Below are 13,735 nucleotides of genomic sequence, written 5' to 3'. Positions count from 1 at the left end.
AATTTCCTTGATGACTTTCATGAATCTCTCAAAAAAGAACATCCATTGGCAAGCAACAACGTCTGCAAGGGACATCTCATCTACAAGATACACTAGTATATCATCTTGGTATATTGAAAAAACTAGTTTGAAACTGCCCATCCTTACAATGCACATGCTTGCAGGTTAGTCAAACCAATATATGATTGTAGCATAACCAAAAAATATATGAATGTATACACATGCTTTCTTACCTTGTAGCTTTTCCTAGTTGATAAATGACCATGCAAACCCTTAGTCAAGCAATCTTGGATGACCAATGGAAAAAATATGCAATCACATGTAATTTGAGATAAAATTGATTATGAGGCGTGACCCAAGAATAATCACATGATTCATATACTATAATACTAGACTATAATAAATTATGCCAATCATGGCTCTTTAAACCAAATAAGGCATCATCATTACTGAACAAGTCTCCAAAGGATGCTTCTTATGCCTACCATTTTGTCTTTTACTAGTTGATTCTTCATTCTTATATAAGGTCCATGGAGCCATCTCATATGTGACCTTTTCATCATCACTATTTTGTTTTGTTTATAGGTCAAGCTTTCTATTGGCTAATTTAATATATTTTCTTGAAACTGTTGTGTCCTTCTTGCCAATTATATTTTTTCATAATTCTTCTGCTATGTTCTTGAACATATGCATGGGATCCAAAAGATGTGGGGCCATTAAAGGTTTCCAATATGGCAAGCTATAATAATAGATATCATGGGCTTCAATTCCCTTTGATTTTATATATGGATCTCTCTCCTTTTCAAATGCAACCCAATTCTCATAGCAAAATTCTATGTTTGTTCTAGTTTGGCATTGCTTTCTCTCTCTAGTGCTATCTAATTGTTGCCTATCCCTTGAGCAAAAGGAATGCTTTGTTGTTAGAAACTTCCTATAATTTTGATATACCATTTTCCTTGGGCTTTTACTATATTTGCATTTAAATTCATTCACATATCAGACATGATAATAACCTCACTACAAGAAAACTAGGTAGAAATGGCACCCAATCTTCATTTTTGCCATTTCTTATGTATGAAATGGCAATCATCTCTCAAAGTGTCATATATTTGTAGAAATGGCAGCTAGAAATGGCAACCAATCTCCATCTAAAGGTATAGAAGAGGTAGTATCCACTCTCAACACTAGATGGAAGCTCTCTGATAATGAGAGGAAGTGGGAAGGAAGATTCTCTTTGATCTAGGAAAAAAAGATAATGTCCACACTCTTGTGGTTGATCCTTCATAAAGTTGCTTGGACCAACTATAGGATCTTGAGTATTGGTAAGGGAGATGGAATGTGCAAAGCTTACCCTGGGATAAAATAAAATATTGTTCATTTATTCATTACTTGCCCTAGAGCTAGGAAGGTTTGGAAGGTGATCCAGCTCTTGCTAGGGTAACCTATCAATTGGACGTCTCTTTTACTGGGAGATTCCTTGAAGACACCCTATGCCCTGTGGGTCATCATCAGAGCACATGCACTGTGCTTTATGTGGATTGCCAGGAATGCCTTTCAGCTTAATGATGAGTACTTAAGTGCTAAACAGTTATTCATAAGTTGGTATGGAAAAAATGCAACTTTGCTTGCTATAACTAACTCTTCTCTTTTGTGGACCGAGCTAAATACCTGTTGGACCAAGTTATTCTTTATTTTAATGATCAGATTTCTCAGCTATAGGTGGAACTAGAAGAACAAATCACATCTATTGGAAGCTGCTCCAAACTCTAGCTAGGACCTGCAAACTCAGATTATCCCTCCTCTTAATCCAGTCAAAGATGTGTGGGGGTTAAAGGTCACTATGCCTTTACCCCGGTTATGTACAATACTCAAACACATATATAAATGATTGAAAAAGAAGATTAGGGTGGTTCTGCACCCACCAAAACTTGTGTGGCTCTCTGTTTCTCTCTCTCCCTCTTCCGTTCTTGCTTCCATTGAGAGCACTCTCAACTGGTATCAGAGCCCGGGTGATCTAGCTGAGCATGCGTGAATGCTTAGAAGCTCAGCAGCTCTTTAGGAGGAAGGAGAAGCTCTGTGGGAAGCTTTGTGGGTGACTTTACTTGCATCCGAGTGTGTAAAGACCTTGGAGGAATCTTTGGAAAAGTCACTTTAGTTTTGCAAAGTGGTTTTGAGAGCCTGTTAAATGTTTTCAAAGAAAAAAGTCGTTTTTTGAGCTTTTCCCTGTTCCGTTCGATGACAGAGACTCCGTATTGACTTGTAGAGGCAACTATTGCTTGCTTTTGGTGTCCACTTCACTTCAGGAGCTTGGAAATACCTTCATTCTTGAATCTGGGATCATTTCATTGGATTTCTGACTCACTGTGTTAATTTAAGCGTTTTTCTACCCGGGTGTTGGAACTCAAGTTTGGAGCAACCATTTGCAGATCTGTCAGTTCGGTGGACTCACGAGGTCCTAAAACTTCTATGTTGCTCATCATTCGCACTCCAGTGGAGTTTACAAACAGCTCTGTTTCCAAAAACCTTTTTTTAGTCCGTGTGTTGGACCCAGTTATTGAGACCACGGTTTCCAAAACCGTCTGTCCCATTGCGTTTCGGATGCCCAAAAACCCCTACCTGTGAGTTCTTATGTGATTCGGTGGAGGATTTTCAGAGTTATAGATCTCTATGTATTCGATTTCATCTCTCTATTATGCATTTTTCATTCTAAGGTTTTGAAACCTTAGATTTATGCCACATGGCAGTGGATAAGTGTTGACTCCCATTTCTCACTCATCGGTTGGGATTTTGGAGTTCTGGTAAAAGAGAGATATTTGCAAATTTTCTTGCTGAGTCCGATTATGCAATGGCACCCATGTTTTGAGGCATCTCAGGTTCTATTTTCAGTAGCGGTCATTACCGTGGGACTACGATTTCTTGAGCATACCTTATGCAGATCACTCTGGTTGCAGTTTGAGCAGTGTGCGCTCATTCATGGTGTGCATTGGGTTGTAGTGGATGATTTATAGGCCATTTGGATGCATTGCGGTCCTTATTGGATGCACTGATAGGCCCAAATTGCCTTGTGGGATGCTATTTTTATGGACGCTTTGCACATGGATGCTATTTTATGCTGAGGGATAGCTTTGACACATTGCAGGTGATGCACTGATAGTGCTATGCTCTCTTGGATGAGATATTATTAATGCATATGCCAGTGGACGGTGTTTATGCTTGAGTCATTTGGCACTTATTGGCATTTTGGAGTGCCATTGCAGTTGGCATTTTCTTTTTGGCATACCTTATGCAGTGGCACTTATTGGCATTTTGGAGTGCCATTGCAGTTGGCATTTTCTTTTTGGCATACCTTATGCAGATCACTCTAGTTGTAGTTTGAGCAGTGTGCGCTCATTCGCATTGGGTTGCAGTGGATGATTTATAGGCCATTTGGATGCATTGCGGTCCTTATTAGATGCACTGATAGGCCCAAATTGCCTTGTGGGATGCTATTTCTATGGACGCTTTGCACATGGATGCTATTTTATGTTGAGGGACAGCTTTGACACATTGCAGGTGATGCACTAATAGTGCTATGCTCTCTTGGACGAGATATTATTAATGCATATGCCAGTGGACGGTGTTTATGCTTGAGTCATTTGGCACTTATTGGCATTTTGGAGTGCCATTGCAGTTGGCATTTTCTTTTTGGCATACCTTATGCAGATCACTCTGGTTGCAGTTTGAGTAGTGTGCACTCATTCGTGGTGTGCATTGGGTTGTAGTGGATGATTTATAGGCCATTTGGATGCATTGCGGTCCTTATTGGATGCGCTGATAGGCCCAAATTGCCTTGTGGGATGCTATTTTTATGGATGCTTTGCACATGGATGCTATTTTATGCTGAGGGACAGCTTTGACACATTGCAGGTGATGCACTGATAGTGCTATGCTCTCTTGGATGAGATATTATTAATGCATATGCCAATGGATGGTGTTTATGCTTGAGTCATTTGGCACTTACTGGCATTTTGGATTGCCATTGCAGTTGGCATTTTCTTTTGGGCAAGATTTGCTCATATGGATGCATAGTATATGCACATGAGTCAGTGCTTTGAGACATGAGTTTTGGTGATATTTCACTCTATTGTGGCATACACATTTGGGTGCATTTGGTATTTGGTGTGATTCTCTCTTGTAGTCACTAGCATTTGGGATTTTTGCTTCATTTGCATCATGGCATCCTCTTCCATGTCTGAAAAGGAGTTTTTTAGCATTAAAAAGTTTGATGAGACAAACTTTTCTTTGTGAAAAGAACAAATAAGGGATGTGCTTATTCAAAAGAAGCAGATTAAACCCTTGGCATGGATTGAAGCTAAGCCTGCAAATATGTCTGAGGATGATTGGAATGAGTTGGATGCATTAGCAAAATCTACTATTAGACTTCATCTTGCAGAGTCAGTTTATTTCACAGTAGTAAATGAGCAGACTACGGAAGATTTGTGGAAGAAACTGTGTGCCACTTATGAAAAGGAAACTGCCTCTAATAAAGTTTACCTCATGAAGAGGTTGTTTAAGCTGCAGATGAAGGAAGGGGTCTCCATTGCTTCTCACTTGAATGAATTCAATATTATTTTCAGCCAGCTTCAGACTCAGAAGATGAATTTTGATGCGGAGACTAAGGCAATATTTCTCTTATGTTCATTGCCATCCTCATGGGATACCTTCCGTACAGCTGTCAGTAACTCTGCACATGGTGGAGTACTGAAATTTGATGATGTTGTGGGTAGCTTGTTCGTCGAGGAGATTAGACACAAGTCTATGAACGGCAACAAGCAGGATGCATCCTTAAATGTGCAAAGGGGCAGATCACAGTTCAGGGGAAAGTCCCAAGAAAGAGGGAAGTCTCGTAGCAAATCCAGGGCACGGAACATTGAGTGTTACCATTGTGGCAAGAAGGGCCATATGAAAAAGGATTGCTACAAGCTGAAAAGAGAGCAAAAAGATAAGAAAAAGAATGCAAATTGGGGTGCAAATCAAAAGGAAGAGAGTCCAAGGGAGGACAAAGGAAAAGTGAAGATCGAGGAGATCAATGCAGTCACACATGATAGTGACAATGATGTTCTCTTCATGTCTAGTTTATCTACAGAGTTGCTTACCACTTCAAATGATGCATATTCCCAGGATTGGATTTTGGATTCTGGTGCTTCATTCCATGTTACTCCCCATAGGGAATGGTTCTCCACTTATGACAGTGGAAAGACAGGTTGTGTGCATCTTAAAATGACTATGCATGTGACATAGTGGGAGTAGGTGACATAAAGTTTTCTTTTGCAAATGGGTCTGCATTTATTTTGAAACATGTGAGACATGTGCCTAAGTTGACCAAGAGTCTTATTTCAGTAGGTCAGCTAGATGATGCTGGTTTTCACACCACTTTTGGCTTTCAGAGTTGGAAAATTCAGAAGGGCTCTATCTTTTGGCTAGGGGTGCCAAGTGTGGGACTTTGTATCCCTTACATGTATCAGGGGTATTTGATCATGTTGTTGCAATAACCGAGCAGCCAAGCACTTCTTTGTGGCATTGCAGGTTGGGGCACATGAGCCAGAATGGCCCATGAAACTCTTATGCTGTTTGGGTTATGTACCGCTTTTGAGTTTCTCTGATTTTGAAATTTGTGAGCACTGTCTCTATGGGAAGCAGACTAAATCAGCCCATAAAAGAAGGGGAAAGAAAGAGTTTGAAAAGCTTGATTTGGTGCATTCAGACATATGTGGTCCCATGCCTACACGGGCGGGGCTAAATACTATGTGACATTTATTGATGATGCAACTAGGAAAGTGTGGGCTTATGCTATAGCTCGGAAGAGTGATGTGTTCCAGGTATTTCAGAAATGGCTGGCCTTGGTTGAGAATCAGTCAGGTAGAATGCTTAAATGCCTACGGACTAACAATGGTGGAGAGTATCTCTCTCATGACTTTCAGCATTTCTGTGATATACGTGGGATTAAGAGGGAGCTCACATCCCCTCATGCTCCAGAGCAAAATCCAGTTGCAGAAAAGATGAACCGTACCATTCAAGAAATGTTGCAATGCATGCTTTCCAATGCAAGTCTTTCTAGTGGTTTTTGGGCTGAGGCAATGAAGACTACACTGCATGTGATCAATAGATCACCTAGTAAGAGTTTGGATGGCGGTATTCCTGAAGAGGCATGGAGTGGCAAGAAGCCCTCTTACTCTCATTTGCGTATATTTGGGTGTGAGGCATATGCACATGTGCCAAAAGAGCTTCGAAAGAAGCTAGATCCTAAGTCTAGGAAATGCATCTTTCTGGGTTATGGTGAAAGTGGAGAGATGGGCTATCGTCTCTGGGATCCAGAAGCAAAGAAGATCATACGCAGCCATGATGTAGTCTTCAATGAGAAGAAGATGCATAAGACACCCATGAGGGATGTGGAAATGAGGAGAATCACTTTCCAGGATGTGAATCCACCTGCATATGTTGATAGACAGCAAGCTGTCCATGCACCAAATGTGCAAGAAATGGTACCACCAAGTACTCCCACAGGTATACAATCAAGGGTAGATGATGGATCATCTATTGGTGGAAATGATGAGCCAAACGTGGCTGATATGTAGGTGGGACAGCAAGCTGAAATGCCCTTGAGAAGATCATCTAGAGTGTCCAGACTGCCTGATAGGTTTGTTCCAAGGGTAGACTATGTGATGCTTACTGATTGCGGGGAGCCTTCTTGCTACAGAGAGGCTATGCTATGCAATCAAAGATGAGTTCACTTATGAAGAATAAGACTTGGGACTTGGTTTCTTTGCCACATGGAAAGAAAGCATTGCCATGTAAATGGGTCTACAAAATGAAGGTCACATGTGATGATGTGCCTAGGTACAAGGCCCGTTTGGTCGCTAAAGGGTTCAAGCAAGAGAAGGGTGTGGACTTTGATGAGATATTCTCTCCGGTTGTGAAGATGACCACACTTAGATGCATGCTTGGACTAGTGGCATCAGAGGATATGGAGCTTATGCAGATGGATGTCAAGATAGCTTTCTTGCATGGGGATTTGCATGAGAAAATTTACATGGTGCAGCCAGAAGGCTTTGAAGAAAAGGGCAAAGAGCATTTAGTTTGCAAGCTGAAGAAGAGTCTCTATGGTCTTAAGCAAGTGCCTAGAGAATGGTAGCAGAAGTTTGATGCTTTCATTCGGTCCCAGGGTTTTAGTAGTGAAATTGATCACTGCCTCTACACTAAAAGGGCTAAGGATAATAGCCTGATAATCTTGGCACTATATGTGGATGATATGCTATTGGCTAGCAAGAATACTTATGAGCTAGATGCATTAAAGGCCAAGTTGCATGAGGCCTTTGATATGAAGGGATTTGGGACTTGCAGGTCATATTCTTGGTATGCGCATCACGCGTGATCGGAGTAGGAAACTCCTTTGGCTTTCACAAAAAGAGTATGTTACAAAAGTATTGCAGCGTTTCAATATGGAAGGGGGGAAGGCAGTGAGTACTCCATTGCCTCCATATGTGAAATTGAGTCATACAGATAGTCCCAAATCAGATGAGGAAAGGGCCATGATGGCCAAGGTTCCTTGTGCATCAGCGGTTGGGAGTCTTATGTATGCTATGATAGCTACTAGACCAAACATTGCATTTGCAGTGGGAGTTGTTAGCTGGTATATGGCTAATCCAGGAAAGAGGCATTGGGAGGCAGTTAAGTGCATCATGAGGTACATGAAGGGTACCAAGGAGATGTGCATCTGCTTTGGTAGAGGAGACATGCTTGTACTTGAGTACACAGATTCAGACTATGCAGGGCATGTGGATAGTAGGAGATCCACTTCTGGTTATGTGTTCACCTTTGCAGGTGGTGCAGTGTCGTGGATGTCTCACGCACAGAAGTGTGTTGCTTTGTCTACCACAGAGGCTGAGTATGTTGCAGCCACAGAGGGTTGCAAGGAGGCTATATGGCTTGATCGGCTAGTGGGAGATTTGGGGATTCATACAGGTGTACCGACATTGCATAGTGATTCCATGAGTGCTATTCAGCTAGCACGGAATCTGGTCTTTCATGCAAAGACAAAACACATTGAGGTCAGGTACCATTTCATCAGGGAGGTACTTGAGGACAAGCGCATAGAGCTTGTCAAGGTTCATACAGATGATAACCCTGCAGATATGCTGACGAAGAGTCTACCTAGTCAATGGTTTGAGTATTGTCATGTCTTGATGGGCATTGGATAGTATGCTCACTGGTTGTTCTCCCTGAAAGGCACATTGTCCTTTAAGTGGGAGGTTGTAGGGGTTAAAGGTCACTCTGCCTTTACCCCGGTTATGTACAATACTCAAACACATATATAAATGAATGAAAAAGAAGATTAGGGTGGTTCTGCACCCACCAAAACTTGTGTGGCTCTCTGTTTCTCTCTCTCCCTCTTCCGTTCTTGCTTCCGTTGAGAGCACTCTCAAGATGAGCCATAAGGTTCACTGATTTCTACTCACTTTTTCACTCTCTACCCAGGTTATGCAAGATACCTTTCCTTCCAACAAATTTTTCAGAGCAGGCTACGCAATGACTATAGAACAAATCAAAAGATATGAAATATCCGTTTTACAAATTCACCAGTTCTTTGCTGTTATTTCATTGTTTAGTTTAGTCTACATGCAATCCGACTCTTGTCAGTCTCTTGTCCAACTCCTTGCACCTGTTGCAGTTAAGTTGATGTGTGTTCTGTGTTTTCATTAGTTGAATGCACTCTTAACAGTTCCGTAGAGAGAACTCATACGACAGGCTTGTTTTGTTTGAAAATCAATACACACTACGATCCAATGGTTGCTGCAAAAAAAAGACAGATACATCAGTCAACATTACAACAATAAATGATAGAAGAATTGAAGTAAAATGTATTATTTACTTACTCAGAGTGATAAGGTAACAGGATGAGAGTGATCAAGGTAAAGTCACAGTGTTTGAACCACTTAATAAGATCAATTGTAGGAACCTTTGGATTTCTTAGTAAGGGAAATATGCAGGGATCAAGTACATGAACCTCAAGTTGTTGCCGCTCTTTTAACTCTCCTCTGTACATGCTAGTAAAAATATTGTTATCAGTGCACTGTATAAGAAGCTCAATCCATATCATCAATTAATCAAGAAACTCAACCATATTCATCACCTAAGCATGCAGATCAATTACCTGAGAACATAAAAAATAATTGTATCAGTTACCCATTCTCCTCGTGACATCAAAGCTCCCAAATAGTCTTGGGTCAGTGTTATATCTCTCACTGAAGTGGCATCTTGAAACTTGAGGATAATTTTTGATCCCAACTGCATTATCCTTTGATTATTTTTAAAGTCCCTTAGGGTAGTCTCTTGGATGAATTGCCTATTGGCAGCATCCCTCTGCTCTATCATGGCCTCCCCATAGTAGCCTTGCCTCTTATATCCTTGATGTGTGTTACCTCCACTATATTTATACCAACATCCTTTGGTTTCCTTGCTGGTGGCACAAATAGAATATCCCTCATTTTGAGGTCCACCCAATCGCAAGGACGAAGGAGTTTGTCTTATCTATAACGACTCTCTTAAGTGTCTCAATATCCTTCACCATCAAGGTGACCTTACGACTTTGTGCAGCAACAATCATGCAATCCTGGAAGAATTCTAGCATCCAATCTTCAGCTACCTCTTGGAGGGCCAACAATGCAAACCTATGCAATCTATAACCTTAGACCTAACTGATTGTCATTACAGATCTCCCTCATAAGCCTCTAAAAGGGAGCCTTTGGTATTGCATATCCCATGGCTTTTTGTGCCTTCCTTATCTCCCTCAGCACTGACACCTTTTGAGAAACCCTCCTCTTTTTTGCCTGTTTGAGGATATGCACGGACTTCCCTTTCCTCTTATGAGATCCTCTGACACTAGCACTAGCAACAGGAGCAGTGGCAGCTTGAGCAATAGGAGGCCCCTTACCAACCACCCTGGCTATCTACTTTGTCCTTGCCATGATAGTCTTCCAGCCTACAACCAAGAGCTTCATTAGAGAAGCAGTACCTATTGGCCCTAAGCAAGACAAAACTTGTAACAAGTGGATATGCACAAATGTGCTTAAGAAAGCGATTTGGAGGGTTGGGAATTGTCCAACAAGCCACATTGCTTTCTCAGCCTGGTCATTGTTCACTTGTGCATCTTTTTCTTGTGCTTTTCGCTTCGGTTGGTATGCTTGAGCTTCTTGATTTCTTCTTGAAGGGATGTACTTTTGCACTTGGCTTCATCAGCCTCCTAGGATGGCCCTAACCTTTTCTTTGATGGTATTGGTCATTTTGTCCTATAGTAGGATTGCTAATCAAACTCATAAAATAAACATGTAGCCCTTATCAAATCGTTTTCTTTGATTAGCCTTCTTGAATAGCATTTGGCCTTGTCGAGAGGTAGGAATTGGTTAGCCATGTAGCAAATGATGTTGTAGGACTATCTCATTTACAACACAAAGTCATTACCATAGTTTGTTGTGTCTGCTTGGCTGTAATTTGCAACATCTAGTTGGCTGAGTGAGCTCATGGGTAATCATAAGGGAACTATTCCTAGGCATTTGGTGGTGGCCATAATTTGAGCATGGGAGCACGCGTTGCTCCATTGACTCCGTCCTTTTTTCCAATGCTTGTTCATTGGGGTCCAAAATCCCCTTCTCTTTTCCTTCCTCCGTGTTCTTGGGCCTTAGGGGCAATGTTCTTGCTTACTTCATTGCTGGTGGACTCAAGGGTGTCCCTTGCGGCTCTAGCGGCGGTGGATTCATGGTCGTCAGCCCTTTTTTGTATGTGGAGCCTGATATTTTTCACATGTTGTTTTTAGCCATGCTCTAGACCTAGGCATGTTTATACCCTCTCTATGCTACTATTGCCAGGGGGTTCCAAAAAATACATGAAAATTGGTGCATGAGTTGTATGGTCAAATTTTTAAAATAAGGGTGTGGCTCACATAGCATGAGAACAGTGGATATACTACTTGTATCGTGTATCTTCTTATGGTGCAATTTACACCATTCTCAACACCCGCTATTAAATTGTAATGCATAAGAAGAGGGTGCTTTACAAAGCTAGATCCCAACTCCGATCCCACAAAATGGATTGCCAATCTAAATTGTTCTTCACTTCTTCAAAGAGCTTTCGCTTTTTGATCCATTTGACCCAAGTCATTAGATAGTAATTCACTTTTGGCAAACTTCAAAGTCAGATTGACCTTTCTACCCCCTTAGATCTAATCTTTGGGATGCCAACATTCCTAGAGTCTTCTAGTGTCTTCTACACGAAAGTGTCTTCGAATCTCCTCCACTAGTACTACTCTCTACTTTAGTTCGTGACCTAGATTTGACTTTGCATCATCTAATCTAGGATCTAGGTCTAATATTAGAGTTGAATTTACTTCTCCATTTAAGTGTGATCCTATTGATACTTGCTTTCCTTTGAGTCATTCTCTTGGAAGACCACACCCTTATTGACCACCAACTTCTCTATAACTGGATCATACAACCTATAGGAGTTGGATTCTTTGTTGTGGCCGATGAAGATGCACTTTTTGCTCCTTGAATCCACCTTGGTCTTTCTATCTTTCTGGACATAATGCTCATGCTTCTAATTGCTAAGGCTATTGTTATGATCATTGGTGGACGTTGTTGCTTACAACATAATCCTTGATATTGCTTAATGCTACTAGTGAGAGATGAAGCTTTACATTATAATACTGCTCTACAATTTCATCACCTAGCAAAGAATAAAGCTTAACTAAGATCATGAAATTGCAAGATCAAAACCAAAACCAAACTTTGTTGCCTAATGTAGACACAAGCAAAGAGCCACATCCGAATAAGCGGAGCTTAGTGCATGCACAACAAAGCCAATGCAACTCTAGGACTTGCAAAGTTGAGCGAGCACATGAGATCCCATTGATGCTCATGAAGAAGCATGTAAGATCTACATTACCCCTTATTGCTATAGCCGAAGTGCTTATTTATCATTTAATTTCTTTAGGTGTAAGAAAATAATGTCATCATTTGATTTTTCCATCATGAGTGTACTGAGGTCAAACCATTTAAGAAAAATGCTGGATGAAGACAATACTTAAAATTGGTCATTAGATTATGAAATATTGCTTTTACCAAACAAGATATCACTTGAAACTTGAAATTTGATCATGATATACTAGATATTTTGATGCTAACGACAAAACTCGTTAAGATATAGTGAGCTATTTAGACATAGTTCAAATAGAGGTATACCTTGAATCTCAATAAAAATTAGCTCAAGAAAGTCTACACCTTTTGCTTGAGAAACACCTTGAAAATTCTTTGTAAGACATTGAGTTTTTATTGAAAATCACGTTAAAATTTTTCAATGAAGATCTTGCCCTTGAAATGACATGAGAACTACCCTTGAAATTTTTTAATAAAGATCCTATGCCCTTAAAATGACATGACAAATAACATTAAAAAATGTTGAAAGTTTTTTAGTTGGAGGAAAGTATGAAAGACTGAGTGAAACTGGAGTAGATTCTTAAGCCCAAGACCTATCCTTCAACGACAGGCCAAAAAATAACTAGCTTTCTTTTCATTTCATATGTATAAAACCATAAGACGAAATTTGCCATTGCATTTCCAAAAGCTTAAGAGAGAAGAAAAGTGATTCGATTAGGCAAAGGGAAGATTAAGGAGGTTGCAGAAGAGCATTTACCGTGAGCAGTATGGAAGAGCAAACTATACAGAGGAAGAATTCAGAAAATCACTTAATGCTCGAAGAAACGGCAGCACTCTTTCCATATCCTGAGTGAACAGATGAAAGACGTGACCTTCATTTTCAGAAATAAAGAGCCTTGCCTGCTTTCCTGCCTTTTGCAACGACTCGTAGTAGGCTATGCCTCTTTCGTTCAGCAGATCCTCGCTTGCTACGGCTACCATTGCCTTAGGTAATGCCGTATCTGCCATAGAGGGCGCATCTGCTGCACACGGATTGCTGAATGGATGGTCCCTGCTTGCTCCGATCGGTAGACTGAACTTCCAAAGAAGCTTCAAAGACTCCACTGCGGGGCTGCGTGATTCGGAGTCTGTCAGCACTTCGCTTGAGAAGAAAGGATGGATGAGGATCATCCCTTGCAGCTGAAGGTGCTCCCAGCTGTGTTTTGCAGCCATCATCGCCACTTGATGGGCAATGTTAGCCCCAGCGCTGTCACCCGCCAGAAAGCACTTAGAGAAATCGGCATGGGCAGCAAGCCAAGGCTCAAGCTCAGCAGCGGTCCCGCAGCGCTGGAGCTGCGCCTGTCTATGGAGCCAGAGGAGGGCATCGAAGCAATCGAGGTAAGCGGCCGGCAAGCGGTGTTCGGGAGTGAGGCGATAGTCGACAGATACGATGAGGGTGTTGGAGTGGGCAGCGAGGGTGCAGAGGAAGCGATGGTCGAGAGGAAGGGTGGTGCTACCGATGCAGAAGCCACCACCATGGAAGTAAAGAAGGGTGGGGAGTTTGGAAGAGGTGCGAGGGAGGTAGAGGCGAGCCAAGGTGCCGAAGCTTTCGTTGAGGGTGAGGTCCTTGGTAGCGACTGGTACGCCATCGCCAAAAGATGGATTTGCAGGCACAGGAGGAGGATCGCATGGAGATCTAGAAACGGAGCCATCGCTGAAGACGCTAAGCTCTTTGAATTGGAAGACAGGAGCAGCCATCCCTTGTTGCAGAGCAGAAGAATCCATGGCTC

General features: G+C 41.6%; 1 protein-coding gene across 1 annotated transcript in view; it reads right to left on the bottom strand.

Moving 5' to 3' along the window:
* Nucleotides 1-12,541: 12,541 nt before the first annotated feature.
* The window catches only part of LOC147901824 (tuliposide A-converting enzyme 1, chloroplastic-like), a 1,258-nt gene continuing 64 nt past the window's right edge, over nt 12,542-13,735 (bottom strand). The window contains exon 1 of the mRNA XM_087374777.1: nt 12,542-13,735. This exon is cut by the window's right edge and continues 64 nt beyond it. Coding sequence (XP_087230903.1) covers nt 12,747-13,730 — 984 coding nt within the window. The 5' untranslated portion in view covers nt 13,731-13,735 and the 3' untranslated portion in view covers nt 12,542-12,746.

Source organism: Dipteris shenzhenensis, chromosome 5 (assembly GCF_047967505.1).
Source record: "Dipteris shenzhenensis isolate YYH24624 ecotype China chromosome 5, Dip_SZ_1.0, whole genome shotgun sequence".
NCBI classification, from domain to species: domain Eukaryota; kingdom Viridiplantae; phylum Streptophyta; class Polypodiopsida; order Gleicheniales; family Dipteridaceae; genus Dipteris; species Dipteris shenzhenensis.
The sequence above is the reverse complement of the archived record's forward strand: the minus strand, read 5'-3'. Positions and strand labels throughout refer to the sequence as shown.